Source organism: Lissotriton helveticus, chromosome 1_1 (assembly GCF_964261635.1).
Source record: "Lissotriton helveticus chromosome 1_1, aLisHel1.1, whole genome shotgun sequence".
Taxonomy (NCBI): domain Eukaryota; kingdom Metazoa; phylum Chordata; class Amphibia; order Caudata; family Salamandridae; genus Lissotriton; species Lissotriton helveticus.
In genome coordinates this window covers 2,074,468,701-2,074,495,820 of record NC_136057.1, presented here as the reverse complement: position 1 = coordinate 2,074,495,820, position 27,120 = coordinate 2,074,468,701, and the positions used below count along the sequence as shown (strand labels likewise).

General features: G+C 41.1%; 1 protein-coding gene across 2 annotated transcripts in view; it reads left to right on the top strand.

The window, feature by feature from the left end:
• The window catches only part of LOC144755927 (calcium-activated chloride channel regulator 1-like), a 368,989-nt gene that overhangs the window by 171,013 nt on the left and 170,856 nt on the right, over positions 1-27,120 (top strand). For both annotated transcript variants that reach the window (XM_078645342.1, XM_078645333.1), the window contains one exon: positions 1,951-2,057. In XM_078645342.1, coding sequence (XP_078501468.1) covers positions 1,951-2,057 — 107 coding nt within the window. The remainder of the gene's footprint in view (positions 1-1,950; positions 2,058-27,120) is intronic.

Below are 27,120 nucleotides of genomic sequence, written 5' to 3'. Positions count from 1 at the left end.
AATGGTATTCTCAAAGTCATGTAAATGGACGTCTCAAAGCAGAGAAACTGTAAATTGAAAACTGTTATAGATACTTGAGTATCCTTTTTAAAGAAAATCTTATCTTAAAAGCCTTCATGCATATTCAGAAACAGAGAGCTAAAGTTGTAGCTGTCTCCTTAGAGAAGATGGATTCAGTTTTAGTATAAGTTCGTTGAAGTGCTCAAGGAGAATCACAACCTAAAAATTGTAAATCTGCGTAAAGGGATGTAGAGTGAATTGCAGACTACAAAGATGAAATGCTCTATAAATAATGCGTTATGATTGGAGCTGGAGCTGGGGCTGACGAATATTAAAGTATTGGGAAAGAATTTAAAATATTTGCTGTGTGTACGGATTGTATGGTTCATTTAGGCATCGGATCAAATGGCATTTACAGACTCAGAGGGCAAGCCCATGGACAATGAATCTAGGTTATATTGTGAAGGTTTTTGATTTACCTACAATAGTCACTCTTAAAGACACCTTTGTCTCAGCTAGCAAACAATTGATAAATCTCTTCATTAAAGACCTCACCCCAAAAAGTGACATGGGTGATTATAGAAACAGAGTTTAGTAGTCTAATTTGTTGTGTGCAGATTATGAAGGCACTGTACAATATTACTTAAAAGATAAACAGCAAACATCTAGAGAAGATGGATCCTGGAGCTATAATTGGGTCAAGTGCCTGCTTCAATCCAATGAAGATTTATTATCATTAAGCATGAAAAGAGTCCTTAACTGAGTATGCTTGTCCCTGCTGTACACAAAAGGGGCAGATATGTGAAACACTCACTCAGTCCTTTCTGTTTGTGATCACTGTATATGAATAGTCCAAGAATATTTAAAAGAATACATCTTCTTTCAAATAGATGTTCATGATTCCAGGCTGAATAATCATATCCTGGCTGCACATATAATTTGGATTAAATTTACATTTCTTCCATACAAGAAGAAGAGTGGGGAACCAGCAGACTTGTTCACTCATATTCGCATTTCTGTTGTTCTAGGTATTCTGGCAAAAACCACAAAGGCATCTAACAATATGTAAAAGTGTACTACAGGAGTTCTCTTATATATACTCTTACACACCTTTTCTAAATTATCCCGATCATGATGAGGTTGTTCTTGTATATAGCGAAAATGAACATTTAAGGGCACCAATTTCTATTAGTCGGATGGTTGTACATGAAGATGACTTATTGGCTTATTAGAAGCATTTAATGAGATTTGTGACAAGTTCCATTTTTTACCGTCAGGTTCCACATATAGCGTGCCACATATTTTTATCAAAAGAACTTAAATGACTTGTAAGTCCACCAAGCAGATGGCCTCTGTATCTTTGAATTAGGTGTTTGTTGACACTTTCTGAACATGTGTGTTCATAATCTACTATACGGCGTATGCCACCGGTGAAACCACTGACACGTGAATGCAGTTAATTATTCCCATAATGCAACTGCTACTTCATTGTACCAATATATGACGCCTTTACACTTGAACATTGAGCATAACTATTGTCTTTGCCATTAAATATTTTGTTATTGTAAGGTCTAAGATTTATTTAAAACACTAATGTATTTTGAAGATGACCTCCATTTGTCTTGAAAATATTGTTTTTTTCTCAAGAAACACAACTTTCCAAGCAAGGTCATAGGCACCATCCCCTTACCCCAAAGTGTCATAGTCTCCAAGCATTGTTAAGTGGCTGGAACATGTGACATTCTGGATTTCTTATTGTGTCCTACATGATTCTTCAGGACTGATGAACACCTGTGTGTTTAACTTGACAAGTAAAGTTTGACTTGTGCTCATTGTTCACTAGCTTTTGAGCAGTAGAAAGGGAAGGGTATTTTGACAGCGTGATCATTTGCAACTCAGATTTACATTCATACACAAGCTTTAGTCTAATCATTTTGTGTTCAATTACAGGTGGGTGTAAATTCTTCGCCACTGATAGACTGGACTCCAATGGATTAATTGATGCTTTCATTGGAATATCCTCACTAAGCGGAAATCTTTCACAGTGGTCTTTTCAGGTATGTTCAAATTAGGACAACAGCATATTTGTAAGTGTATTTGCATCTAAGCGTGTTATTTAGAAGATAAAAAACACAGGTGTCTGTGTCCTGTTTTTCAGTTTTCTCATACTTTCCTGTTCCTAATGTTATGAAAATATATTGAAATGCTGTCAGTTAACCTTTTCTGTTTGTGAGTGGAGTATTTTTTCCTATAGGCAAGTAAAACTCAAGACAGTCTAGTAAGAGCAAAGCCTGTGGAACATTCCTAAGGGCATAGCATCTTCTGAAAACGTGTTGGTCTCTAAACAGGGAAAAAGTAAACCAGATTACAATCTTTGGATTGGAGAATCTTAGGAACATTTTTAAAGAGCTGGATCAAATGTTTGAACTCCAGTGCAATATAAAACATGCTTTTATCTCCCACAACCCCAAGGGTATCATCTTAATCCCTGACCCATGATCAAATGTGAATGCTGTGCAATGTGCATCAACCGTGATGCACTTCTCTGAACTTCAATAGTGCTTGCATCTTCCAAAGCAGAGATGGTCAGCGGTACACCCAGAGTGTAAGTGCCACTTAGTGTGAGACTGTATAGCTGTATTGTCTCCACTATTCAAACATGCAAGTGGAAACTACCTTTACCAGAGAGCCACACAACTCCCTCAAGAGTTTCAAAGGTGCAGGCCATCTAAGATTTATGGAGTTTAAAATCATTGTGATTCGGTACATTCCTTGCTAGGTAATCATGATACATAGATGCAGCAGCCAGAATCGTGTTACCAAGAGACTGGAATCATTGTGTTTTCATCAAACCTTGTCAAGGAAATTGTTCTCAGAGAAGTATTCTGGATAAGCGTTTGAAATCAAGGATTCATATTATGATTTCTGCTTACTAATAGAGCCACCCTTCCAATTATGATGAAGTCAATGCAATAGAGTCATCCTTTCTAGGTCATGAACTCCATCGCACCTATTCCCGGGAGGAGCTGGTCAATGATCTTTATTGTAGACTTTATGTATTGAGAATCATTAAGATCACATACATTGTTTCTAACACCCTAAAAGTAGTTATATATGGACATAATAATGTGCATTACACTTAAGGTTATTCGAAGCTATATTTACAAAGGTAATTTATATCTTTCAACTCAAGCAAGTCATAGAGTTATCAGCAACCACAGAGAGTGGGTATTTTGGAGATTTCTTCAAGGTATATCAGATGTCATAATATAGATAGTGAGCAGTAATATCGTTCACCAAATACTAAAATACTTATTACTAGTTGTAGATCCTGCAACACAGTCAGGTGAGGAAAAATTATCTTGTAGTGTAGTTTCTATATTCCCAATAGGCTCTGCGCATTGGAATAATATAAACAGCAGTGTAGATGTAGGACTTAGGTCGACTAGGTCTGTACTGACTATATTAGACTTAATTAGTTTTGCCAGCTAGCTCAGAGGTCACTAGAAACTTTCGGGAATGTTCAGGAAAGAGTTAATTCTCCTGATTTAGACAAAAAGGGATTCGTTTCTGACAACCGCATAAACATGACAACTTTGCTCCCTCAGAATAAAGAGTATATCTCTAGAGTCGTGTGAAAACAATAGACAGTTATTTCACTCAGTCAATCGTGCATACTTAGTTTCACCAGAGTGCAGAGAAATAGAGAGACAGGCGTTTTCAATAAAAGGTGTTATTTATTGAGCAGTCTTCTTTCTCATGCAAGAGAAATGAATTGCCACAATTGCAATACTTATCAAGTCAAGTCAAAATATATGTTTATTATGACCTTAGTCTTTAAACAATACAGTGAGTAAAACGCCGAGTGGAGTATGCGTCATAAAATCGTACACTTATTATTTTTAAAAACATGTCCATTAAAATATCATACACACCATTATCAAAAATACAAAAAATATATACAAATGTTAAAACCTATACACATTCTTATCACTCCAAGAATCCCTTCCGCTAAGATAAAAATACAGTAATGCAAGTTATTCTTTGGCCCTCAGCGCACCCAGGGCCTCCTTTAAGAACTTCCCGAGGGCTATTACAATATCCAAGTATGGGATTTCAAATAGGAGGCTGGCCGCCTGAAACCTTGTTTTTACCTCATATTTTAGAAATACTGGGCGCAGCCACCTTTTCCTATATTCTAAGAGTACCGCATAGTCTAACAGGAAATGCATCAGGTCACCCTTGGTTCCCAAGTTACACCTACAGTGACCTTCCTCATCTAGCATTCTTATATTGAGGTCTCTGTTTATTACCCATGGGTTGATACCAATTCGAAGCCTCAGTATCTCTTGCCTGAGGCCACGATTGGGTAATCTATCGAGATATGGGAACCAGTTTTCCTGGGGCCACGCATTTAGCATATGTGCCACAGATTTTTCTTAGTTAGGTAACCTAAGTCAGTTAATTTCGAGACTTCTTTCCCCCTTTGCTTCAGATCGCCTTTAGAGATACGTATTTGATATGAACTCAAATCCAAATCGATCTCAAGTGCGTTGCAGATTCCCTTCAATTTTTCCCTACTGGACTTTGCCCATTTTAACTCACTTTTCTGAATTTCTTTGCGACACCAATATGCTACTTTTTTACTTTCGGGGTCATCTAGTCTCTTCCAGAATCTGATCACAGCCATCTGGGTTAGTGTCACCCAAGACTTTGTACCTAATTCAGTTCTGATGGCTTGTATCATTGAAGATTGAGGAAGAGATAGGAGCCTTTTTATGCAGTTTCCCTCTATCATGTCCCAAGATCCCTTACCGCTCAAATAAAGGATCTCTGCGCCATATAAAACTTGCGGGGGGATCATTGCGTCAAAGGCTCTGAGTAATGGTCGGTGTGACTTCTCGCCATAGTCCCCATTGAACCTTTTTAGGCCGCATATGGAGGAGAGTGCCTTTGCTTTTTGCGTCTCCAGGTGGGTAGACCAGTTTAAGGCCCTGTCGAACCAGATACCCAAATATCGGTACTCATCTACTGACTCTAGTTTGAGGTCCCCTATGAACCAACTAAATCTGCTTGGCTTTTTCCCAAAGCATAGGGTTTTAGTTTTGTCCAGATTGATGGTTAAGAATTTGTTGGCACAGTAGGTATTGAAAGCATTTAGCTTCCTTTGGAGGCCTTTCTCAGTCTGGTCTACTATCACCAGGTCATCCGCGTACAATAGGCAGGGTATCTTGTTTCCGTCCATTTTGGGGCTGGCACTACCCTCCACCTCAAGGTGTGCTGGAAGATCTGACAGAAAAATCGAAAATAACTGGGGGGCCAGCACACAACCCTGTCTTAGCCCGTTGGCGATGGGTATTTTGGGAGTTAGGGAGCCCCCAGTATCTTTAATTACTTGCCCCCAATTTTCCCTATGGAGTTCTGTTATTATAGTGAGAAGGTCTTTTGGGATGTTTAGCCTCTTTAATGTATCCCATAGGCTAACTCGATCCACAGAGTCAAAGGCTGCTTTGAAATCGACGAAACAACAGCATAGCTTGCCATTTTGTTCCGTCGACTTCCTCGCCATCGCCCATAGGGCAAACCCGTGGTCTATTGTCGAGTGGCCCGGTCTAAAGCCGCCCTGTTCTATGGGGATTATTTGGTGCGCCTCAACCCATGTATTCAGTTGTTTTAGGACAATCTTAGCGAATACTTTTTCTCCAATATCTAGGAGATTAATCAGCCGATAATTTTTTGGCGCCTCTTTGCTCCCCTTTTTATGGATCGGCCTGATTATGGCCCCTTTCCAGGTTGGGGGTATTACTCCTTCTTTTAGCACTACCTGGAACATCTTTGCAAGGAATCTTGCCCACCATTTGACCTCGGTCTTCAAAATTATTGCAGGTAAATTGTCTGGGCCTGCTGCCCGGGTTAACTTAAGATCTTTTATTGTGTGCTCAACTTGTTCTTCATTAAAGTTAACTAGAAGATCTTCTGAGATTCCTTGCCAAGTTTTGGCCACCATCTCCTCTCTGGGTCCCCTCACCCCGTACAATTCTCTTATATAGGAATCCCAAGCTGCCTCACTCACCACACAGCTTAATTCGCCCTCTGATGATCCAGCTGCTGCCTTTACTAGCTGCCAGAATTGCCTTAGATTTTTATTCTCTATGGCAATTAAGAGTTCTAGCCAGCATTTTTCTTTATGTGACCTTTTTGCTTCAAGTACCATTTGCTTGAATTCTTTTTTCAGCTTAGTTAGGTAATCATATCTCTCTTGTGTAAACTTCTTTTTTTGTTTCCTTTGTTCAGCTCTTATCTCCCTTTTTTTTATTTTGGCACTCCACCGAGAACCCTTTACCATGGTTTGATTGTTTTGCCCTTATCGGCTTATCTCCTTTTAATTTTATCTCCAGGCATTGAACTAGTTCTTCTAGTTTTACCATAAACCATTCCAGTTTTTTATTCTCATAGTTTTCGGGGGCCATTTTTATTTGCGTGGCCTTCAGTTTTTCTACGAATTCCTCTGTTAAACGTGTCGTCACTCGTTTAGGATACTCAACCTCCTGATTCGACACTGTTTCTCGCTGTAATTTCCTGCCCCCGCTATTACTATGTGTAGGGTTTTGTGGTCGCTCACCTCTTTCTGATCTACCTTGAAGTGCCTAATCTGGTGGAAGTTCCAAGCCTGTAAAAAAATATAGTCAATTGGGCACTTCTGTTGCCCTGGAATAAATGTTTTTCCCGCCGGTGAATCAGTCTCAGTTCTTCCGTTTACACAATGAAAGCCCCTGCCTCCTAGGATATTTGTTAAGTCATGGTCTTGTCTCGCTATTTCCCCAGCTGGGAACCTTGCTGGGTTTATACCGTATGCCTCTAATTGTTCCCTGTTCCAAATGTCAGCCTTTTTTGGGTTCAGTTTGTGGTTGAAGTCCCCCAGAATCATAACTGTATCTACGGGATAATTTTCTAGAATACTGTCTATATCCTTTTTAAAAAATCTCATTTCCCTTACATACTCCTCCCCATTTTCCCACTGCATGTATACATTTAATAAAATCAACATTTTGTAATTTTGATCCACCGTCAGGAGTTCGATCCTACTTGCTTGGACCCATTTGCATATTGTCTTCAACAGTTTTATTTCCCTCATTACTTTTGTTGATACCAATGTCAACAGGCCCCCAGACGGCCTCCCGCGATTTTTCTTTATGGCAGGATGATTAATCTGGGCATAACCGACCAGAGTTGGGGTATCGTCGCATAACCAGGTCTCTTGTAAGCAGGCAATGTCTACCTTAATTATGGTTTCCTTTATATATTCCCATTTTTGATCATTGCCTAGCCCGTTTACATTCCAAGATAAGAGACCTAGTTCTTGCGAACCCCCTCCATCCTATTCGACGTCGCTCATACCGCCTTCATCCTCTGTATCCATGGTATTTCTTTCAATGCTTTCCCCCTCGGGGGTGTTATATAACGACCAGTTACCCCATGAAGAGTCATTGCCTGAGTTATCGATTACAATATTCAGCGTGCAATACTTATCATAAAGTAAAGTGCGTACAGTAAAAGGAGTATTCTGAAATAATACTGTAAAAGCATTGATATGGTTTCTTAGCCATATGATACTTTAAAATGGATAAAATATATACATACATAAAAACATTGACTAACGTACTCAACTGGTGCTTCTAAGATACGCCTACCCCGGTGTACCTGACCTAAGCCTAATCCGTGGGAAGTAGTAAGTATGTAGCAGTTTAAGTTAAGTTGGTTTTTGCCAAGGAATCTGAATCAAGAATTCTCTTAAGGATTTAGTCAGCTCCGTACCTTGGTAATAGAATGTAGGAGGTCTTGTATCTCTCTCTCAGGACTCGATATCCCAGCAACCCGCAAGGGTGACTGGAAACACCGGAGCTGGAATTTTTTCGGCTGGAGAAAAAGACAGCGTCTTTCTCAGTGTGTCAAAAGGGGAGGGGCGGCGTCCTTCGGCTCCTCGCATCAGCTGGGCTTCAGGCAAGTAGATAGCAGCTCTGCTCCAAACCACCATGTGTTTGCTTAAGGCAACGTTGGTATATTTATACCTGAAAGGTGCCGGGTTTGACGTAAAGTTGGACATAAGACGTCACTGAGAACTGACAGTTCTTTCTGGACTGTAGGAGTTCTTGTGCAAATCAAAACAAGAGCAGGGGGATTTCCCGGGCTGCTGGAGGCATGGTTTGTTTAAAGAACGCGTTGTACTTTCTAGGAGTCTAGGGGAGTAGCCTTGCCGTATTTGGACTGCATGGGCTAATACTAAATATGGATATGATTCTTATGCCTTTATAAGGATATTATTTATTTTAACCATACAAGGGCATAAATCGGGAATATCGAATTAGGGTCCTATATAGAAACACAACACCCACTCCATGTATTAATGTCCATCATTACTAAAAACTAAGCAATATTAAACATATAACGATGCATGTGTGTTTTCCAACCCACCCCAAAATACATAATTTGCATTTGAAATGGTATATGGTAAATACACGAAAAATGAGTATTGGTACTGTACGCTTTTCAAGCAGTGTTATCATTGAGGTAAATGCATATATATATATCAGCTGAATGAATTGCGAAAATTACACATGAAATGGCTCTAAATACAGAAAAGAAGGTCGAGACCATTTCATCACATATTTATACAAATGCTGTACATGTGCTAGAGGCTGAGGTAAAATATTGTCTCTAGAGTTCCTAAATTAGAAGCTCTGTTCTCTAAGAATAGTTCTACTTTAAGCAGAGTACCATGTGCCAGAAAAAGGGTAAATATTTTGGAAATGAAAAGAAAATAATTTCGCTTTCAGGGAAAAAAATAGTTTCAAATGTTTTCAGTAGCTGTGTTTATCAAAAACTGAAGGCCGAATTCAGAGTTCAGGGAACGCTGTGTGCTCGTTGTTTTAAAAAAGTTATTCTCGTTGTTCAGGGGAGAACATCATATCAGACAGACTTGTAAAAAATTGGTCTACAACATCAGGTGAAAGTTCGACCAAGTTCGAAAATGCTGTAATTGTGCATATGTGAGAATGATTGCTATCATCGATGTCAGGATCAGCAATTCTCACAGAAGGTTGTACCTGTGTGGTGCTGCTTTCATCTCGTACTCCACTGTCACCTACTTGTAGTGGTAAAGTCTCAACGAATGCCGTCATCAGAATAGGTAGCCGCTGGGGACAACACGATGCATGAGTCGTTACAGGACCTAGCAAAGTATTGATATCCATTGGTACTGCTGATGGTAGTGTAAGACAGACGTCCAACACACATTCTTCTCTGCATATCATACATCGAAGCACAGGTAAGATGCAATCTTGCCAGATTAGTCTGAATGAAAGAAACCAAGTTGTATAGATCTCTTAGCCAGGCAAATCTGAGGACTTTAGTGATGCGGTCCCGGTAGCGCATAGCTAGGATCGTTTCTCCCATCGTTGCTGGAGTCTTGTCTGTGGCTTGGCTTGCCATATCGGAGCAGAAGGATCAAAAATAAAATTCCTGCTACGAGTCCCAAAAGAAGAGGCAGACCGCCAAATAACGAATGGACAAAATTCGGGAAAATGCCCAGAACTGTTTCAAAGGGTGCTAACAGTCCTGAAAAAACTGTCTTAAATACATGTGCGATGCCACTGGTATCAGACATGTTTAAGATTTGACTTAACATTTCTACGAAATGGACGGGGCAATTTGTTGATAATAGGGAATGTATCTCTGCCGCTGTCCTTGCAACTTGCAGTTCATACGTCTCTTTGGATGAGGTTAAAGGCACAGTTGTCTGTAAAAGAATGGATTTCATTCTGCTTAAAGTATCAATTCGAATAGAAGAGATATTCAAAGAAGGCCATAATGCAGCCTCCATGTCTGGATTGCTGTGTGGATACAATACTTGCATACAGCAAATGACCCTGGAAGTGACGGTTACGAGAAAGGGTTTTCCTGGCACCATGCCACAACAGCTGTGGTCACTTATTAGAACATAACTGCCGTTGGAAAGCTGTCTGAAAATTGGCTCTATCTGTTTTGCAGGGGTGCCATGCAGGTGACATGAAAGGTTATTTGAACACCCTTCGCAGGCTCCATGCAAGTTAATACCTTGACACAGGAGTGTTCCACTTAGTGATTTTTTACAATTGTTTACCACTAAGGAATACTTCCTTTTTTTCCTTCACTATAACATTTATGTGTGTAAGGTAAATCCCAGGTTGATTTGATGTATCCTTTACCCAACCTTTCATACTGGCCTGCTGGTATATACTCTTGGCAATATTTAAACTGGAAAGTTGTTATCGGAATTGTAATTGTTCCGTGTATTATCCATTCAATGACAGGTCTTTCTGACATTGTCAATGGTAATCTCTCAAGTTTTTCAATGCTCAGAATCGTATAGTCTTCTCCTTTTTGTGCCAAACTGATTTGTTTATCAGTAAGGTTAAAGATAGAGAATAATGACGTTGTGTTGATTAAACGCCATGGCACGTAGCCTGAACGCAGATTTTGCAACGTCCAGCCAAGCTGTACAATAGAACGCAATTGGGACTGTCCGTGTTGTAACATTAGTAAGTCCTGCTCTATTATATCAATAGCAGATGATACAATGCTGTCCAGTGAATATATTCTGGAGGACAGAGTCATTAACCCATTGTCCACTACAGAAAGGGATTTTTCCAAATTAATACGATCAATTTCTCGTATTTTTTCTGCCGTTTCAATTTGTGTAACTTTCCAAGCCTCATTGTATGCAGCGTATATACCGGCCGCTATGAAACATTTTTGACGCTGTTTGCGTGGTCCCAGTATGAAATCACGCAAGTCAGCACCGTCTTTAAGTAAAGTCAAGTGTTGCTTAATTTCAGCCAGTGTGGATTTCTGTAGCCATTCAAGGCATAGTTTCCCTACACTGTATGTTGTAACAATCCCTGGATGTTGTCTCTGGGAGTATCTTGGGTCTGGCCTGTTTAGTTTTAACCCCTGTGTTTTGTCCAGGAATTTATCTTGACAGTTATTAGTGTCTGTGGGCCAGATCAACCACTTTTTCCATTCAGGATGTGTTCTGTTTTGGTATAAAATATGGGATACGTCTATCTCCATATCTGTAGTGCTATTACTTTCAGGTATGGGCTTCGGAATAGACGGTTTGTTTAAGTCTTTTATCTTAGCTAGGCCAAGACAAGTAGTTTGTTGAATTGTGTCATTCAGAAATACTATTTGTTCTGGGATCATGCAGGCCCTAAATAATGCTTCTAGGCCTTCTACCTGCCATTCTTTTGAACCCCAGATGGTTTTTGTTTCAATATTGTTTTTCCAAAATTCAAAACCAAATGTAGACATTTTGTCATAAACATTTTCAGAATAAATCAATTTAGTATTTGTCAACATTGTTTTCATTCCTGTCTTATTTAACATTTTAAAATAAAACGTTTCTGGATCACTTGTGTTAAACCCTGAGAAGTATGGGAATTTCTCATAAAATCTTTTCAAGCTGCCTTTTGGCGGAGTTGGACAATGTTCCCATTGGTTATAATTAAAAACATTTCTAGGCTGAGCAGTTTTATGCAAATAGTGATCACCAAAATGATTATAAAAATATGACTCTTCATAATTTGATGAACCCTGTAAATAATTATGTTCTGTAAATTTTGCTGACATTACTAAATCTGACATCATATTACTAATGTTTTCAAAGTCCCAATCATCAGAGAAAGTACTTGGTGTCACAAAGTCACTTAAGGAAACCTTAAACTGGTGTGGATATTTCAAGAGCTCAATCGGGCCATAGATTTCACAATCCGTTTTGTCCCATGCTACCCCACCGGGTATTGCATTGGCTGTGATGTTTACTGATGACAGTTCTCTTTTCTCAATGTGAGAGGATGTGTGAGGCTTTAGGACCAAGTTGATGTTTTGACTTGCTGTGTCCATTGTACTATATTTTCCATCAATAAATCTTCCCAAACATAAAACCATGATGAGCCAAAGCAGGAGGAAAAGTACACCTAACACAATCCAAAATTCAATCCATGGTGAAATCAGATATGTTTCTTTTAGTTGGTGAAAAAGTTCAGTTACTTCATCGAAATTGATGAAGTAGCCAGATGCAGTTCTGTCAATTATTGGAGTTGCTTCCGGATTTTCATTTGCTTTTTGATTTTTCTTTGTTTCATTAGCATAGTCTGAGGCTACATCATTGTAGACAGGTGTTTCTTGACGAACTGTTGCAATTTGGGTTTCAAGAGGCACAAGTTCCATGGCTTTGTTGCATAGTGCTTTTTTATTCAATGCAGGTTTATCAAATGTGATTAGTCTCTCAGTTTGAACCTCTTGGACTGTAGCAAGATTTGGTCTTCTGCTATTTCTTGGGAGTCCACTGGGCCTACTACTTATTATTGGCCACATGACTGTGGTTTTACCAGGTCGATGGATACAACTCGGTTCTCCTTTTTACCAGCAAGGGGTGGTAGTACTACTGATCTTGTTCCGCTGACAGCTAAGACAGGTACTGCTTTTCTGTAAGAAGGCCCAAATTCCCTTTTCACCGCGATCTTTTCTCTGACTAGATCCCCAATCTTTGGAATCCAGACAGGTCTTGCTGGGACAGGTGGTTTTTCTTCAGTGGCTGTTGGCTTTAACTTTATATTACTCAGACTTCTTCTTGTTTCATTTAAGTCCTGTAAAACAGCCAAACGGTCTTTGATATCAAAGGCCTTTTCTTCTACCACTGAAATGTGACGATCTAAGTCCTGAATGTGCATTCTAGTACTGAACAATAGTTCGTAGGGAGTGAGACCTTTTAGAGAATTTCTTGGCAGATTGTTAAGACTACGTCTGACACTTGTTAAATGTTTGACCCACCCATCACCCGAACCTAATACCCTCGCCGTTATAGATTGCTTTATGTCCTGGTTTTTTCTTTCCACTACCGTATTTCCCTCAGGATGGAATGGAGAAGAGTACCGCAATGCAATGCCCATGCTGGCCATGGCCTCCTTGTAAGCCCGAGAGCTAAACGCAGGACCCTGGTCAGAATGTAGCATGCCAATTGCGTATGTGCCGATAAAGACTCGCAAATCTTTGTATAACAGTTCTGGCGTCAGCCGAGTGCTGGTGTCTACATTTTAAGTGAATTTAGTCTTTATTTTTAATGGAACGCATTTCTCCGGCTGGATTTTTGCGTATAGATAGCCTGAAGCTTTCTAATAACAGTGTCCTGGCAGTGGTCTGGTCCGGTTCACGACTGCGATCTCTGTTGCAGTTTGGACAATCCTTTGCAAATTTGTAATGTTGCAGGCTCATCCCCGGCCACCAGTATTCTGATTGTAATTCTTTTAGAGATTTCACGATCTCTTGGTGCCTAAGACCCTCTCCCATGTGTGCGTCTGCTATTAATAAGACTCTCCGGTTCGTGTTTGGAATTACTCTATCCCGCACTCCAGGGATTCGAGCAAAAGGAACGGAGTTTGCATCAATTATATATGTAATATTGAGTGGATAGCCGCGAGGTAATGCTGCATAGTTGCCTTTTAATGAGGCTTTTACCGCCAGCAGGTTTTTCCGTCCATGTGTTTTTTAGAACACTTTTTTGTGGCTACGGAAGCCGGTTGAGCTGCGTCCGCTGTGGCTCTGTTAGCCAATGAATTCCCTGCAACGTGAACGCCATCACGTTGATGACTCAGTGTATGTATCATGTGAGTCTTTCGTAGTTCTTTCTGCAAAAGAACTACTTGTTCCCAAAGCTTTTTATGTTTTATTGTGGCACCTGTGTCATCTTTGTAATCGTTTTGAACCCAGTTCTGCAAGTCATTATTGTAAGACCTGACGCGAAAATGCGAATCGCACACTATTAGTGTTGGGAATTCACAATCGGCATTTTCAAGCGCCATCTTTAAAGATCTGATTTCAGCTCGCTTTGCTGAACAGTTTCTGAGTGATTCAGTTTTCGTGACTATTGGTCTGAATTTACCAAAGCGCCAGCGACCTTTAACAATCGTGCACGCTGCGTTGTAGGATTTTTTCTCTCCATCGTAGTGTTGTGCAAATCTGTCCATGTAAATTACACATGTGTATTGTTCGAGAGGCAGAATTTCGATTGGCAGAGGATATTCTTCTTCATATTCTAGATCTTCTAGTTTTTTTCATTTTCGGGTCAAAATAGTATTTCACGTCTTCTGCAGCAAGAGAATTTTCCCATTGTATCCATTTTGGATCTAATGCCACAGCATTCAAATTGCGTGGGCTTGTTAATGCCTCAAGGGCTGATTCTGCTGTTAAAACAGTTATCCTTCTGCCTTGGGCTTGGACTCATTCTTTTGCTACAGCAGTTTGAACCGCTATAGGGATCTTTTCAGTTGAACTGAATTTCATTTCAGCTTGTGTATACAAGTGTGATTTGTGAGCTATTGGTACCGTTTCTCCCTCATTAGAGGTTAGGTACGTGAATCCGCATCTTCCTGGGATGACTCGGATTACAAGGTTGCGTACGTTTTTCGCGAGATTGTAATTTTGATTTAGCTAACATGTCTGTTTGCAATGATCTTAAAATTTCTGTGTGTTTCTGAGTCCAATTGATTGGTTTGAAATCAGGTTTTATTAATTCATAGAGAGGTTTGACCCTCTCTGCATAATTTAGAATCTATGTTCTTCCGAAATTCAGGAAACCTAAGATTGATTGTAAATTCTTCAGCGTTTTAGGTGCTTGGAGTACAGCACACTTCTCTAAGAAGTTGTCTGCTAGGCTTTTGCCTTCACTTGATAATTCATATCCTAAAAACAGGACAGTTAGATGAGCAATTCGTGACTTTTTAAAGTTGAATTTGTACCCTTCAGCTGCGAACCCAAGTATTATGGTGTTCACTCTTTTCAAGTGTGTCTCCAGGTCATCATCTGTGAGATAAATGTCATCGACATCAGATAATGCCTCATCATCATATATTTGTAGTAACTCTGTTACCCTTGCTGAGAATAATCCTGGGCTATTCTTGAATCCCTGATGGAGACGACAGAAGTGTTTTTGTGACCCCATTATTGAGAAAGCGGTCAAATACCTGCTTTCAGGTGCAATGTTTTGACAAAAGAATCCATTAGAGATGTCTAATGTCGTTTTATATTTTTTCTGCACGATGTTATTCATTAGTGCTGCACTGTGTGAGTTTTGTACTGCAAATGTTTTGCAACAGGAGTTTAAGTGTCTGTAGTCCAATTCAGAGTTCAGGGAACGCTGTGTGCTCGTTGTTTTAAAAATGTTATTCTCGTTGTTCAGGGGAGAACATCATATCAGACAGACTTGTAAAAAATTGGTCTACGACATCAGGTGAAAGTTCGACCAAGTTCGAAAATACTGTAATTGTGCATATGTGAGAATGATTGCTATCATCGATGTCAGGATCAGCAAGGCTCACAGAAGGTTGTACCTGTGTGGTGCTGCTTTCATCTCGTACTCCACTGCCACCTACTCGTAGTGGTGAAGTCTCAACGAATGCCGTCATCAGAATAGGTAGCCGCTGGGGACAACACAATGCATGAGTCGTTACAGGACCTAGCAAAGTATCGATATCCATTGGTACTGCTGATGGTAGTGTAAGACAGACGTCCAACGCGCATTCTTCTCCGCATAGCATACATCGAAGCACAGGTAAGATGCAATCTTGCCAGATTGGTCTGAATGAAAGAAACCAAGTTGTACTTAGATCTCTTAGCCAGGCAAATCCGAGGACTTTAGTGATGCGGTCCCGGTAGCGTATAGCTATGATCGTTTCTCCCATCGTTGCTGGAGTCTTGTCTGTGGCTTGGCTTGCCATATCGGAGCAGAAGGATCAAAAATAAAATTCCCTGCTACGAGTTCCAAAAGAAGAGTCAGACCGCCAAATAGCGAATGGACAAAATTCAGGAAAATGCCCAGAACTGTTTAAAGGGTGCTAACAGTCCCGAAAAAACTGTCTTAAATACATGTGCGATGCCACTGGTATCAGACTTGTTTAAGATTTGACTTAACATTTCTACGAAATGGATGGGGCAATTTGTTGATAATAGGGAATGTATCTCTGCCGCTGTCCATGCAACTTGCAGTTCATACGTCTCTTTGGACGTGGTTAAAGGCACAGTTGTCTGTAAAAGAATGGATTTCATTCTGCTTAAAGTATCAATTCGAATAGAAGAGATATTCAAAGAAGGCCATAACGCAGCCTCCATGTCTGGATTGCTGTGTGGATACAATACTTGCATACAGCAAATGACCCTGGAAGTGACGGTTACGAGATAAGGTTTTCCTGGCACCATGCCACAACAGCTGTGGTCACTTATTAGAACATAACTGCCGTTGGAAAGCTGTCTGAAAAATGGCTCTATCTGTTTTGCAGGGGTGCCATGCAGGTGACATGAAAGGTTATTTGAAGACCCTTCGCAGGCTCCATGCAAGTTAATACCTTGACACAGGAGTATATCACTTAGTGATATTTTACAATTGTTTACCACTAAGGAATACTTCCTTTTTTCCTTCACTATAACATTTATGTGTGTAAGGTAAATCCCAGGTTGATTTGATGTATCCTTTACCCAACCTTTCATACTGGCCTGCTGGTAAATACTCTTGGCAATATTTAAACTGGAAAGTTGTTATCGGAATTGTAATTGTTCCGTGTATTATCCATTCAATGACAGGTCTTTCTGACATTGTCAATGGTAATCTCTCAAGTTTTTCAATGCTCAGAATCATATAGTCTTCTCCTTTTTGTGCCAAACTGATTTGTTTATCAGTAAGGTTAAAGATAGAGAATAATGACGTTGTGTTGATTAAACGCCATGGCACGTAGCCTGAACGCAGATTTTGCAACGTCCAGCCAAGCTGTACAATAGAACGCAATTGGGACTGTCCATGTTGTAACATTAGTAAGTCCTGCTCTATTATATCAACAGCAGATGATACAATGCTGTCCAGTGAATATATTCTGGAGGACAGAGTCATTAACCCATTGTCCACTACAGAAAGGGATTTTTCCAAATTAATACGATCAATTTCTCGTATTTTTTCTGCCGTTTCAATTTGTGTAACTTTCCAAGCCTTGTTGTATGCAGTGTATATACCGGCCGCTATGAAACGTTTTTGATGCTGTTTGTGTGGTCCCAGTATGAAATCACGCAAGTCAGCACCGTCTTTAAGTAAAGTCAAGTGTTGCTTAATTTCAGCCAGTGTGGATTTCTGTAGCCATTCAAGGCATAGTTTCCCTACACTGTATGTTGTAACTATCCCTGGATGTTGTCTCTGGGAGTATCTTGGGTCTGGCTTGTTTAGTTTTAACCCCTGTGTTTTGTTCGGGAATCTATCTTGACAGTTATTAGTGTCTGTGGGCCAGATCAACCACTTTTTCCAATCAGGATGTGTTCTGTTTTGGTATAAAATATGGGATACGTCTATCTCCATATCTGTAGTGCTATTACTTTCAGGTATGGGCTTCGGAATAGACGGTTTGTTTAAGTCTTTTATCTTAGCTAGGCCAAGACAAGTAGTTTGTTGAATTGTGTCATTCAGAAATATTATTTGTTCTGGGATCATGCAGGCCCTAAATAATGCTTCTAGGCCTTGTACCTGCCATTCTTTTGAACCCCAGATTGTTTTTTTTTCAATATTATTTTTACAAAATTCAAAACCAAATGTAGACATTTTGTCATAAAAGTTTTCAGAATAAATCAATTTAGTATTTGTCAACATTGTTTTCATTCAACGTTTCTGGATCACTTGTGTTAAACCCTGAGAAGTATGGGAATTTCTCATAAAATCTTTTCGAGCTGCCTTTTGGCGGAGTTGGAGAATGTTCCCATTCGTTATAATTAAAAACATTTCTAGGCTGAGCAGTTTTATGCAAATAGTGATCACCAAAATGATTATAACAATATAGCTCTTCATAATTTGATGAACCCTGTAAATAATTATGTTCTGTAAATTTTGCTGACATTACTAAATCTGACATCATATTATTAATGTTTTCAAAGTCCCAATCATCAGAGAAAGTACTTGGTGTCACAAAGTCACTTAAGGAAACCTTAAACTGGTGTGGATATTTCAAGAGCTCAATCGGGCCATAGATTTCATAATCCGTTTTGTCCCATGCTACCCCACCGGGTATTGGATTGGCTGTGATGTTTACTGATGACAGTTCTCTTTTCTCGATGTGAGAGGATGTGTGAGGCTTTAGGACCAAGTTGATGTTTTGACTTGCTGTGTCCATTGTACTATATTTTCCATCAATAAATCTTCCCAAACATAAAACCATGATGAGCCAAAGCAGGAGGAAAAGTACACCTAACACAATCCAAAATTCAATCCATGGTAAAATCAGATATGTTTCTTTTAGCTGGTGAAAAAGTTCAGTTACTTTGTCTTTGAAAGTTTTTGTTGCTGGCGTTTCTTCATGCTCGCTTGGATCTTCAGAAAAGTCATCGAAATTGATGAAGTAGCCAGATGCAGTTCTGTCAATTATTGGAGTTGCTTACGGATTTTCGTTTGCTTTTTGATTTTTCTTTGTTTCATTAGCATAGTCTGAGGCTACATCGTTGTAGACAGGTGTTTCTTGACAAACTGTTGCAATTTGGGTTTCAAGAGGCACAAGTTCCATGGCTTTGTTGCATAGTCCTTTTTTATTCACTGCAGGTTTATCAAATGTGATTAGTCTCTCAGTTTGAACCTCTTGGACTGTAGCAAGATTTGGTCTTCTTCTAATTCTTGGGAGTCCACTGGGCCTACTACTTATTATTGGCCACATGATTGTGGTTTTACCAGGTCGATGGATACAAATTGGTTCTCCTTTTTACCAGCAAGGGGCGGTAGTACTACTGATCTTGTTCCGCTGACAGCTAAGACAGGTACTGCTTTTCTGTAAGAAGGCCCAAATTCCTTCTTCACCGCGATCTTTTCTCTGACTAGATCCCCAATCTTTGGAATCCAGACAGGTCTTGCTGGGACAGGTGGTTTTTCTTCAGTGGCTGTTGGCTTTAACTTTATATTACTCAGACTTCTTCTTGTTTCATTTAAGTCCTGTAAAACAGCCAAACGGTCTTTGATATCAAAGGCTTTTTCTTCTACCACTGAAATCTGACTATCTAAGTCCTGAATGTGCATTCTTGTACTGAACAATAGTTCGTAGGGAGTGAGACCTTTTAGAGAATTTCTTGGCAGATTGTTAAGACTACGTTGGACACTTGTTAAATGTTTGACCCACCCATCACCCGAACCTAATACCCTCGCCGTTATAGATTGCTTTATGTCCCGTTTTTTTCTTTCCACTACCGTATTTCCCTCAGGATGGAATGGAGAAGAGTACCGCAATGCAATACCCATGCTGGCCATGGCCTTCTTGTAAGCCCGAGAGCTAAACGCAGGATCCTGGTCAGAATGTAGCATGCCAATTGCGTATGTGCCGATAAAGACTCGCAAATCTTTGTATAACAGTTCTGGCGTCAGCCGAGCGCTGGTGTCTACATTTTAAGTGAATTTAGTCTTAATTTTTATGGGAACGCATTTCTCCGGCTGGATTTTTGCGTATAGACAGCCTGATGCTTTCTAATAACGGTGTCCTGGCAGTGGTCTGGTCCGGTTCTTGACTGCGATCTCTGTTGCAGTTTGGACAATCCTTTGCAAATTTGGAATGTTGCAGGCTCATCCCCGGCCACCAGTATTCTGATTGTAATTCTTTTAGAGATTTCACGATCTCTTGGTGCCTAAGACCCTCTCCCATGTGTGCGTCTGCTATTAATAAGACTCTCTGGTTCAGGAGGAGCCAAGTCGGCATCGAAGATGGCCGCCCAGTCCCCCGGCTCCGTGTGTCATCTCCTCCTCAAGACGCCTTCTGCCTGCTGTCCTGAATGACAATGGACGCGAGCGGGCGCAGGAACAGCTCCGGTTCTCGGTGGCGCGTCCCCGAGATCTGTACTACCTCCACAAAGGCAGAAACGGAAGGTGGCGTTTGCGGCCTGTGGCAGCGTGAAGACCGGGGACTCGCCTGAAGGCTGATCCGGCCGCCAGTCGAATAACAACGGCCGCCCGTTGCAGTGGGGGCCGGTCGGCTCCGGATTGAATCGGGTCGGCCGATTTTCGGGTCGCTCGCCCATCTGATGGGGGACATGCCTACGAGACCGACCCTTCCTGGTTTCCCTGGGTCGTTTGTCCCCCCCCCCCTTCCTATTTTTGGAACTTTGCTCGCCTGCCGCCGGGGACCGTGGCTGGACCTGTCCCGCTAATTGCGGGAGAATCCTGAACTTGAGCCAGTCGCATTTTATAGCGCGGTCTCCCCTGGCGGCGGTGTTTTTGGTCGAGTCTCCGCTGTTTTAGTGCCCTGATCGTTAACCCAGGACGCCTGATGCCCTGCTGCGCATGCCTTGGCCCCGATCTCAGATGGTGCTTCCTCGTAACGTAGTGGAGGGGGCAGAGTGCCACATCCGTGATACTGCTTCCCGGCCTGATTCCTGTCCTATGGAGAAAGGGCGCTTGACAACACAGAGGACATGGAGCAGACCTACATCTTGGCGATTTCCCTGCTGCCCCAGCTACTCTACGTTATATTTTGTGGCAGGATGCTCGTTCACTGGGTGGTATGCTGGAGGGTGTTGTCTTTGTTGTGGAACTACTGAGCCCGGATGGTGCGTGGCTTACCCAGGCGCGATAAGATGGCGCCGGTACTGATATCCTGTAACCTGTAACACGGGCTCTCGTGCTACCTCCAGTGGGTGACGTTTGTGATCTGTGACTATCCGTGGGCCCCTGCCTGGACCCGAACTAGGGACTTTGTTTCCACGCCATGCTGTTGATATCGTTGGTTCTGCTCCACCCTCGCTTTACACTGTGACGCTCCTTTCCCTGATCTGACTTTTTGATTGCGACGTGGCAGTCATGTTGCTGTGTCAGGTTTGGTCCACCACGCTGGCAGGGAGCGGGCGCGGATGCGGTCTGCTCGCATTGTGGCACTACAGACTTGCTGCTGTTTCGATTTCCTCCGCTATCTTTAATCCTTATGATTGCTGATTTGGGGTGTGACAATTTGGTGGGCCATTGTGGTATGCGCAGGACGGGTCAAAGACAAATGCTGTTTCTTCCGTTTCGATATTTCCTGCCTGCGGGTTTCAGGGGGATGTGTGACGTATTGCTTTATTTCTGTTGCTATGCTGGGCTGCTCCTGTGCCTCGTGCATTGTTCTATTCTGTTGCTTTACTGCGGGGGTGTTTTATTTCCTGTCTACATCCGTTCCTTGCTGAGGGAGAGGCCGGGGGACTGCTAGAGGGCTCCCCTCCATTTTCCATTTCCTTCTTTTCTTCCCTCGCTTGGGTTCCTTCTTTAGTCTAGGTGGGTGGTAGTTTCTTTTCTCTATCTTCTAAATTTCGGGTTTCATGACAGGGGCGACAGGCACTCTGCTGAGGGGGAGGCCGTAGCTGGAGGCAGGGGTGCAGGGTGGGGGGTATTCTCCGTTTTTCTTTCTCTTTTTCAGTTTCTAGGGCCTCTAATTCTTCTTGTTTTGCTTGCCTTCTTCTCTTCTTTCTTTCCCTTGTTCTCTATGGGATTCCGAATGGTGTGTGGTTTACCAGATACTCTTATGTCTTCAACCAGTATGGGGGATGTTATAATAACTTCTTTTTAGATCCAGCGGGCGGGTGCTGCGCGGGGGGGCGTGCTGTAATGTTTGTTGTTTATCCTGTTTTAATGCGCGTTTTTGCATGCGCCCCGCTTGAAGTGGTCCCGAATGTGCATATCCTGATTTGTGACGTCCCCTTCCCCTGGTGTTACTACATTGTATGTCATCGGATCCTGTTCTATTTTTGATTCTTTTCTAAGAAAAAATGAAACCTCTCTTATCCTAGTGCCGTTATGGTGCGACAGTATCCTGGTTGTTGATCCGGACTTTTCGAGGCGGGATGTATGTGGTTTGAATTATTGATTTGCTCTGCCCGTCTTTGTGATGATAGCCGGCTGTGTTCTTGCTGGCTGGTGATTGTATCTGCCTTATGTTACAATAAAGGTTTTAAAAAAAAAAAAAGACTCTCTGGTTCGTGTTTGGAATTACTCTATCCCCCACTTCAGGGATTCGAGCAAAAGGAACGGAGTTTGCATCAATTATGTATGTATTATTGAGTGGATAGCCGAGAGGTAATGCTGCATAGTCGCCTTTTAATGAGGCTTTTACCGCCAGCATGGTTTCTCCGTCTATGTGTTTTTTAGAACCCTTTTTTGTGGCTACGGAAGCCGGTTGAGCTGCTTCCGCTGTGGCTCTGTTAGCCAATGAATTCCCTGCAACGTGAACGCATCACGTTGATGACTCAGTGTATGTATCACGTGAGTCTTTCGTAGTTCTTTCTGCAAAAGAACTACTTGTTCCCAAAGCTTTTTATGCTTTATTGTGGCACCTGTGTCATCTTTGTAATCGTTTTGAACCCAGTTCTGCAAGTCATTATTGTAAGACCTGACGCAGAAATGCGAATCGCACACTATTAGTGTCGGGAATTCACGATCGGCATTTTCAAGCGCCATCTTTAAAGATCTGTTTTCAGCTCGCTGAGCTGAACAGTTTCTGAGTGATTCAGTTTTCATGACTATTGGTCTGAATTTACCAAAGCGCCAGCGACCTTTAACAATCGTGCACGCTGCGTTGTAGGATTTTTTCTCTACATCGTAGTGTTGTGCAAATCTGTGTATGTAGATTACACATGTGTATTGTTCGAGAGGCAGAATTTCGATTGGCAGAGGATATTCTTCTTCATATTCTAGATCTTCTAGTTTTTTCATTTTCGGGTCAAAATAGTATTTCACGTCTTCTGCAGCAAGAGAATTTTCCCATTGTATCCATTTTGGATCTAATGCCACAGCATTCAAATTGTGTGGGCTTGTTAATTCCTCAAGGGCTGATTCTGCTGTTAAAACAGTTATCCTTCTGCCTTGGGCTTGGGCTCTTTCTTTTTCTACAGCAGTTTGAACCGCTATCAGGATCTTTTCAGTTGAACTGAATTTCATTTCAGCTTGTGTATACAAGTGTGATTTGTAAGCTATTAGTACCGTTTCTCCCTCATTAGAGGTTAGGTATGTGAATCCGCATCTTCCTGGGATGACTCGGATTACGAGGTTGCGTACATTTTCGCGAGTTTGTAATTTTGTTTTAGCTAACATGTCTGTTTGCAATGATTTCTGTGTGTTTCTGAGTCCAATTGATTGGTTTGAAATCAGGTTTTATTAATTCATAGAGAGGTTTGACCCTCTCTGCATAATTTAGAATCTATGTTCTTCCGAAATTCAGGAAACCTAATATTGATTGTAAATTCTTCAGCGTTTTAGGTGCTTGGAGTGCAGCACACTTCGCTAAGAAGTTGTCTGCTAGGCTTTTGCCTTCACTTGATAATTCATATCCTAAAAACAGGACAGTTAGATGAGCAATTCGTGACTTTTTAAAGTTGAATTTGTACCCTTCAGCTGCGAACCCAAGTATTATGGTGTTCACTCTTTTCAAGTGTGTCTCCAGGTCATCATCTGTGAGATAAATCTCATCGACATAAGATAATGCCTCATCATCATATATTTGTAGTAGCTCTGTTACCCTTGCTGAGAATAATCCTGGGCTATTCTTGAATCCCTGTGGGAGTCGACAGAAGTGTTTTTGTGACCCCATTATTGAGAAAGCGGTCAAATACCTGCTTTCAGGTGCAATGTTTTGACAAAAGAATCCATTAGAGATGTCTAATGTCGTTTTATATTTTTTCCGCACGATGTTATTCATTAGTGCTGCACTGTGTGAGTTTTGTACTGCAAATGTTTTGCAACAGGAGTTTAAGTGTCTGTAGTCCAAAACTAGACGATATGAATCATCTGGCTTGGAGACAGGAAACAAAGGATTGTTTCTTTGTAAGGTGCATGTTTCAATCACCCCTTGATATTCAAGTTGATCTAAGATCTCCCTGACTTGCTTTTTAGCTTCTTGTTTAACTGGGTACTGCCTTTGTGCAGTAGGTTGACTTTTTAACTGGATTTTGTGGGGAGGAGAATCCTCATCCCATCCTACATGATTTTTATATAATGCAGGAGCTAGGGCCACTGCCCATTTTCTTGCAAATGTATATTTTTTATGAATTGGAATATGATTTGAAAAGGCAGGCATAATCATTTCTTCCCCATGAGGGCACTCCCTGACAAACTCCGGTGGCCAGTCTTTTTCTTCTAGAAGGATATCATAGCCCTTAGAAAGGTTATCCCAAAAGAGACCCCTTACTTTCCTAGTTTGTCCCCCTCTATACGCAACGTTATTTCGTTTAATTTATGGGGTTTGCTAACTCTGGTGTCTGCAGTTTCCACCTGAATGTATTCATTCGTGTCCACTGTCTCCAGAAGATTCATCAGGATCTTGCGAGCTATTGTCACTTCTGCTGCGCTGTCTAGCATTGTCTGGGCCCACGCTCCGTTTTTCAGTTGTGTCATCAGTATCCTCGGCATGTTTTATTTTAATACTGGCTACCTTCTTTCTTGGAAATTGTAATTTTTTACTTTGATGAGCAGGTTCCTTGTCTTTGGACTTGACGTGCTCTTCCTTGTGTTCTGACTGTCCTCTTCTTTCTGATTTCTGTGAGGAAGTCTGAAAAGATCGAGAGGGACGTTTATCAATATCTTGATATCTATCAGGTTTTCTCAATTTATCCCTATCTCTAAGGTTGTATCTTTTCTCAGAGGGCTCCCTCTGGGGAGACTTGCCTCCTCGGTCTGGAGATCTATCTCTCGGTTGAGGAGACCTTCCTCTGGACTGGAATCGTTTTTCTCTGGGAGTGGGTTGTTTATTACCATCCCAACTCTTTTTTGGAGTATTTAGATTATTTTTGATAAATGTTTTTTCAGGTTTTTCAGTTAGTTGGGGTTTTACTGGTTTCCCACCCAAACTATCTCTACCTAGTTCTTCATAGGATTTTTCTATGATTCTGGCAAGTTCAAATGGTTGTTCTGCTATATCTGTTTCTTTCAATTTCTGGAGATATGTTATATCGTCCATTGCCAATTGAACTAATTCTCTATATGCCTTTGTTAATTCTTTTATTTTAACTAAGAGTTCTTCGCTTGACATTTTTTCAATGTCGGATTCTGCTGTGTAGCTGGCTAGAACTGGCCACGTGGCTCCTGGTCTACCTAGTGGACCGAGCCTGGTGATGTGATTTTGATGTTTTAGGGCGCCTTTTAACCAGAGCAGGTGCTCTTGGTATGTTAGTGGGATTTCAACGTCCTCGAAAGGAGTGTATTCATCCGGAGGTTCCTCTATTTTGTAATAGTGGAATTCGTGTGTTACAGCGTTTGCTGCTGGAAAGTTTATCCATGAATAAAATACCTCTGTCTGCCGATATTCATGGGCCTCTACCACGAATATGACTGTACCACCTCTTGGTGATACTCCATTTTCTATACGTTTTTTAGTTATAGTTCTTCTTACATTTGCCGGGACGATTATAGCATCCGGGTCATTCTGTTGGACTGTTGTGTCATCCACTAAGAGCTGAGCCGCTATTCTAGCTCTCTCTGTTTCATCGTCACTTTCCACCATTTCTACTGACAGAAGTTATTTTTTGACAAGAAAAGAGAGAAGGTAACATGGAAAGAGGGCGCTCAGCTGTGAGTATGGCTCTATTATAGATTCAGAGTTATCCCAGGGACTGCTACAAGGCTGGAAAGGAAGGTTACCTAACTTCCTTAATTTATCCTGGATAAATCCAAGATGTAAAACTAAATTAGAAATCCTGCCGAGCAGTCTAACATCAGATAATTATCTTCCAAAACAACAGAAAAAGTTTTGTAATTATCAAAATTCAAATAACAGGTATAAGGACGAAAGTACAATTCCTCATTGAATAAACAATCAACACCAGAATCCTGATGTACGTTGATCCGTGTTTAAATATCAAATTTCAGAGTTCAGTCCAGATTCCTCAGGTTCTCAAGTCCTTTATTCACTCAAAGTATTCTCAAAGTTCATTCCAAATTTCTCAAAATCAGAGTCCAAGTTTCACAAATTTCAAAAACATCCACAGCAGCCAACACGTGTTTCGTTGGGCATTTATCTGTGCCAATCAACTTCCTCAGGGCTGCAAGCCAAAATAATACAAAATAAACTACTGTAAAGAATTATATAATATAAAAGTAGAGGTAATCCAATTATTTAAGAAAAGTTAAATTATACTCCAAAAGGAATCACCACCTAGGTGAAAAGATAAAACATAGTACCCTCATTACAGTGACAAGCCATAACTGTACACACATTATGTGGATCCCGGTGTAAAGTCATAATTAACAGAAAAACATTCTGCCATTGAGCCAAATTCGTGTCACATAAGTATATTACCTCAATTTAGAATAGATTATCCATAAGTATCAAGTTACTTCCAGCACACGTTTGTCACGACAATCATCAGTATCTGGAATGATACAGGGAGGCTCTAAGCTATGTCACCACAATTTACTCGTTTTATAGCAAATAATTATCATGGACTTATAGCTAACTATATTATATTACACAAGTCCAGCGGTATCGTTTTAAGCATAGCACACATAACATAAGTAATGAATAATAAATAGTACCTCTCCACTTTTCCACTCCCACCTATATCTCATCTAGTAACGATGTATTAATTTCTCAATGGATCTGTCAGAAAGGATTGCAAAGTCAAATTCCTGTTTGTCTCATTATATTACAGCAAGCGTAAATGAAACACCGAACTTCCCTTACCTAAGTCTCAATAGGTAAGCGTCCAGTGCTCTCTTTCCGTGATACAAATTTCCGTTTGCAGGGTCTATAAAAGAAGAACCTCGAGACTCCTGAGGCGGAAGCCGGGAGTGTGCTTGTCATTTTTAAAATTGATTGCTGTGTGATACTCTGATTTTTTAACTCACTTACCCCTTGCTCACGAACAGCGCTTCTAGCGCTGCAACGATACTTGCACTTCGCCATTGCTGAGGGCGAGGCGCGACGGCTGACACGCCCACCTCACCTGGCCACGCCCCCTTAATCGAGTATAACAGTGCGCGCAGCTGGAAAGCGCGACACTTTGAACCTCGAGACTCCTGAGGCGGAAGCCGGGAGTGTGCTTGTCATTTTTAAAATTGATTGC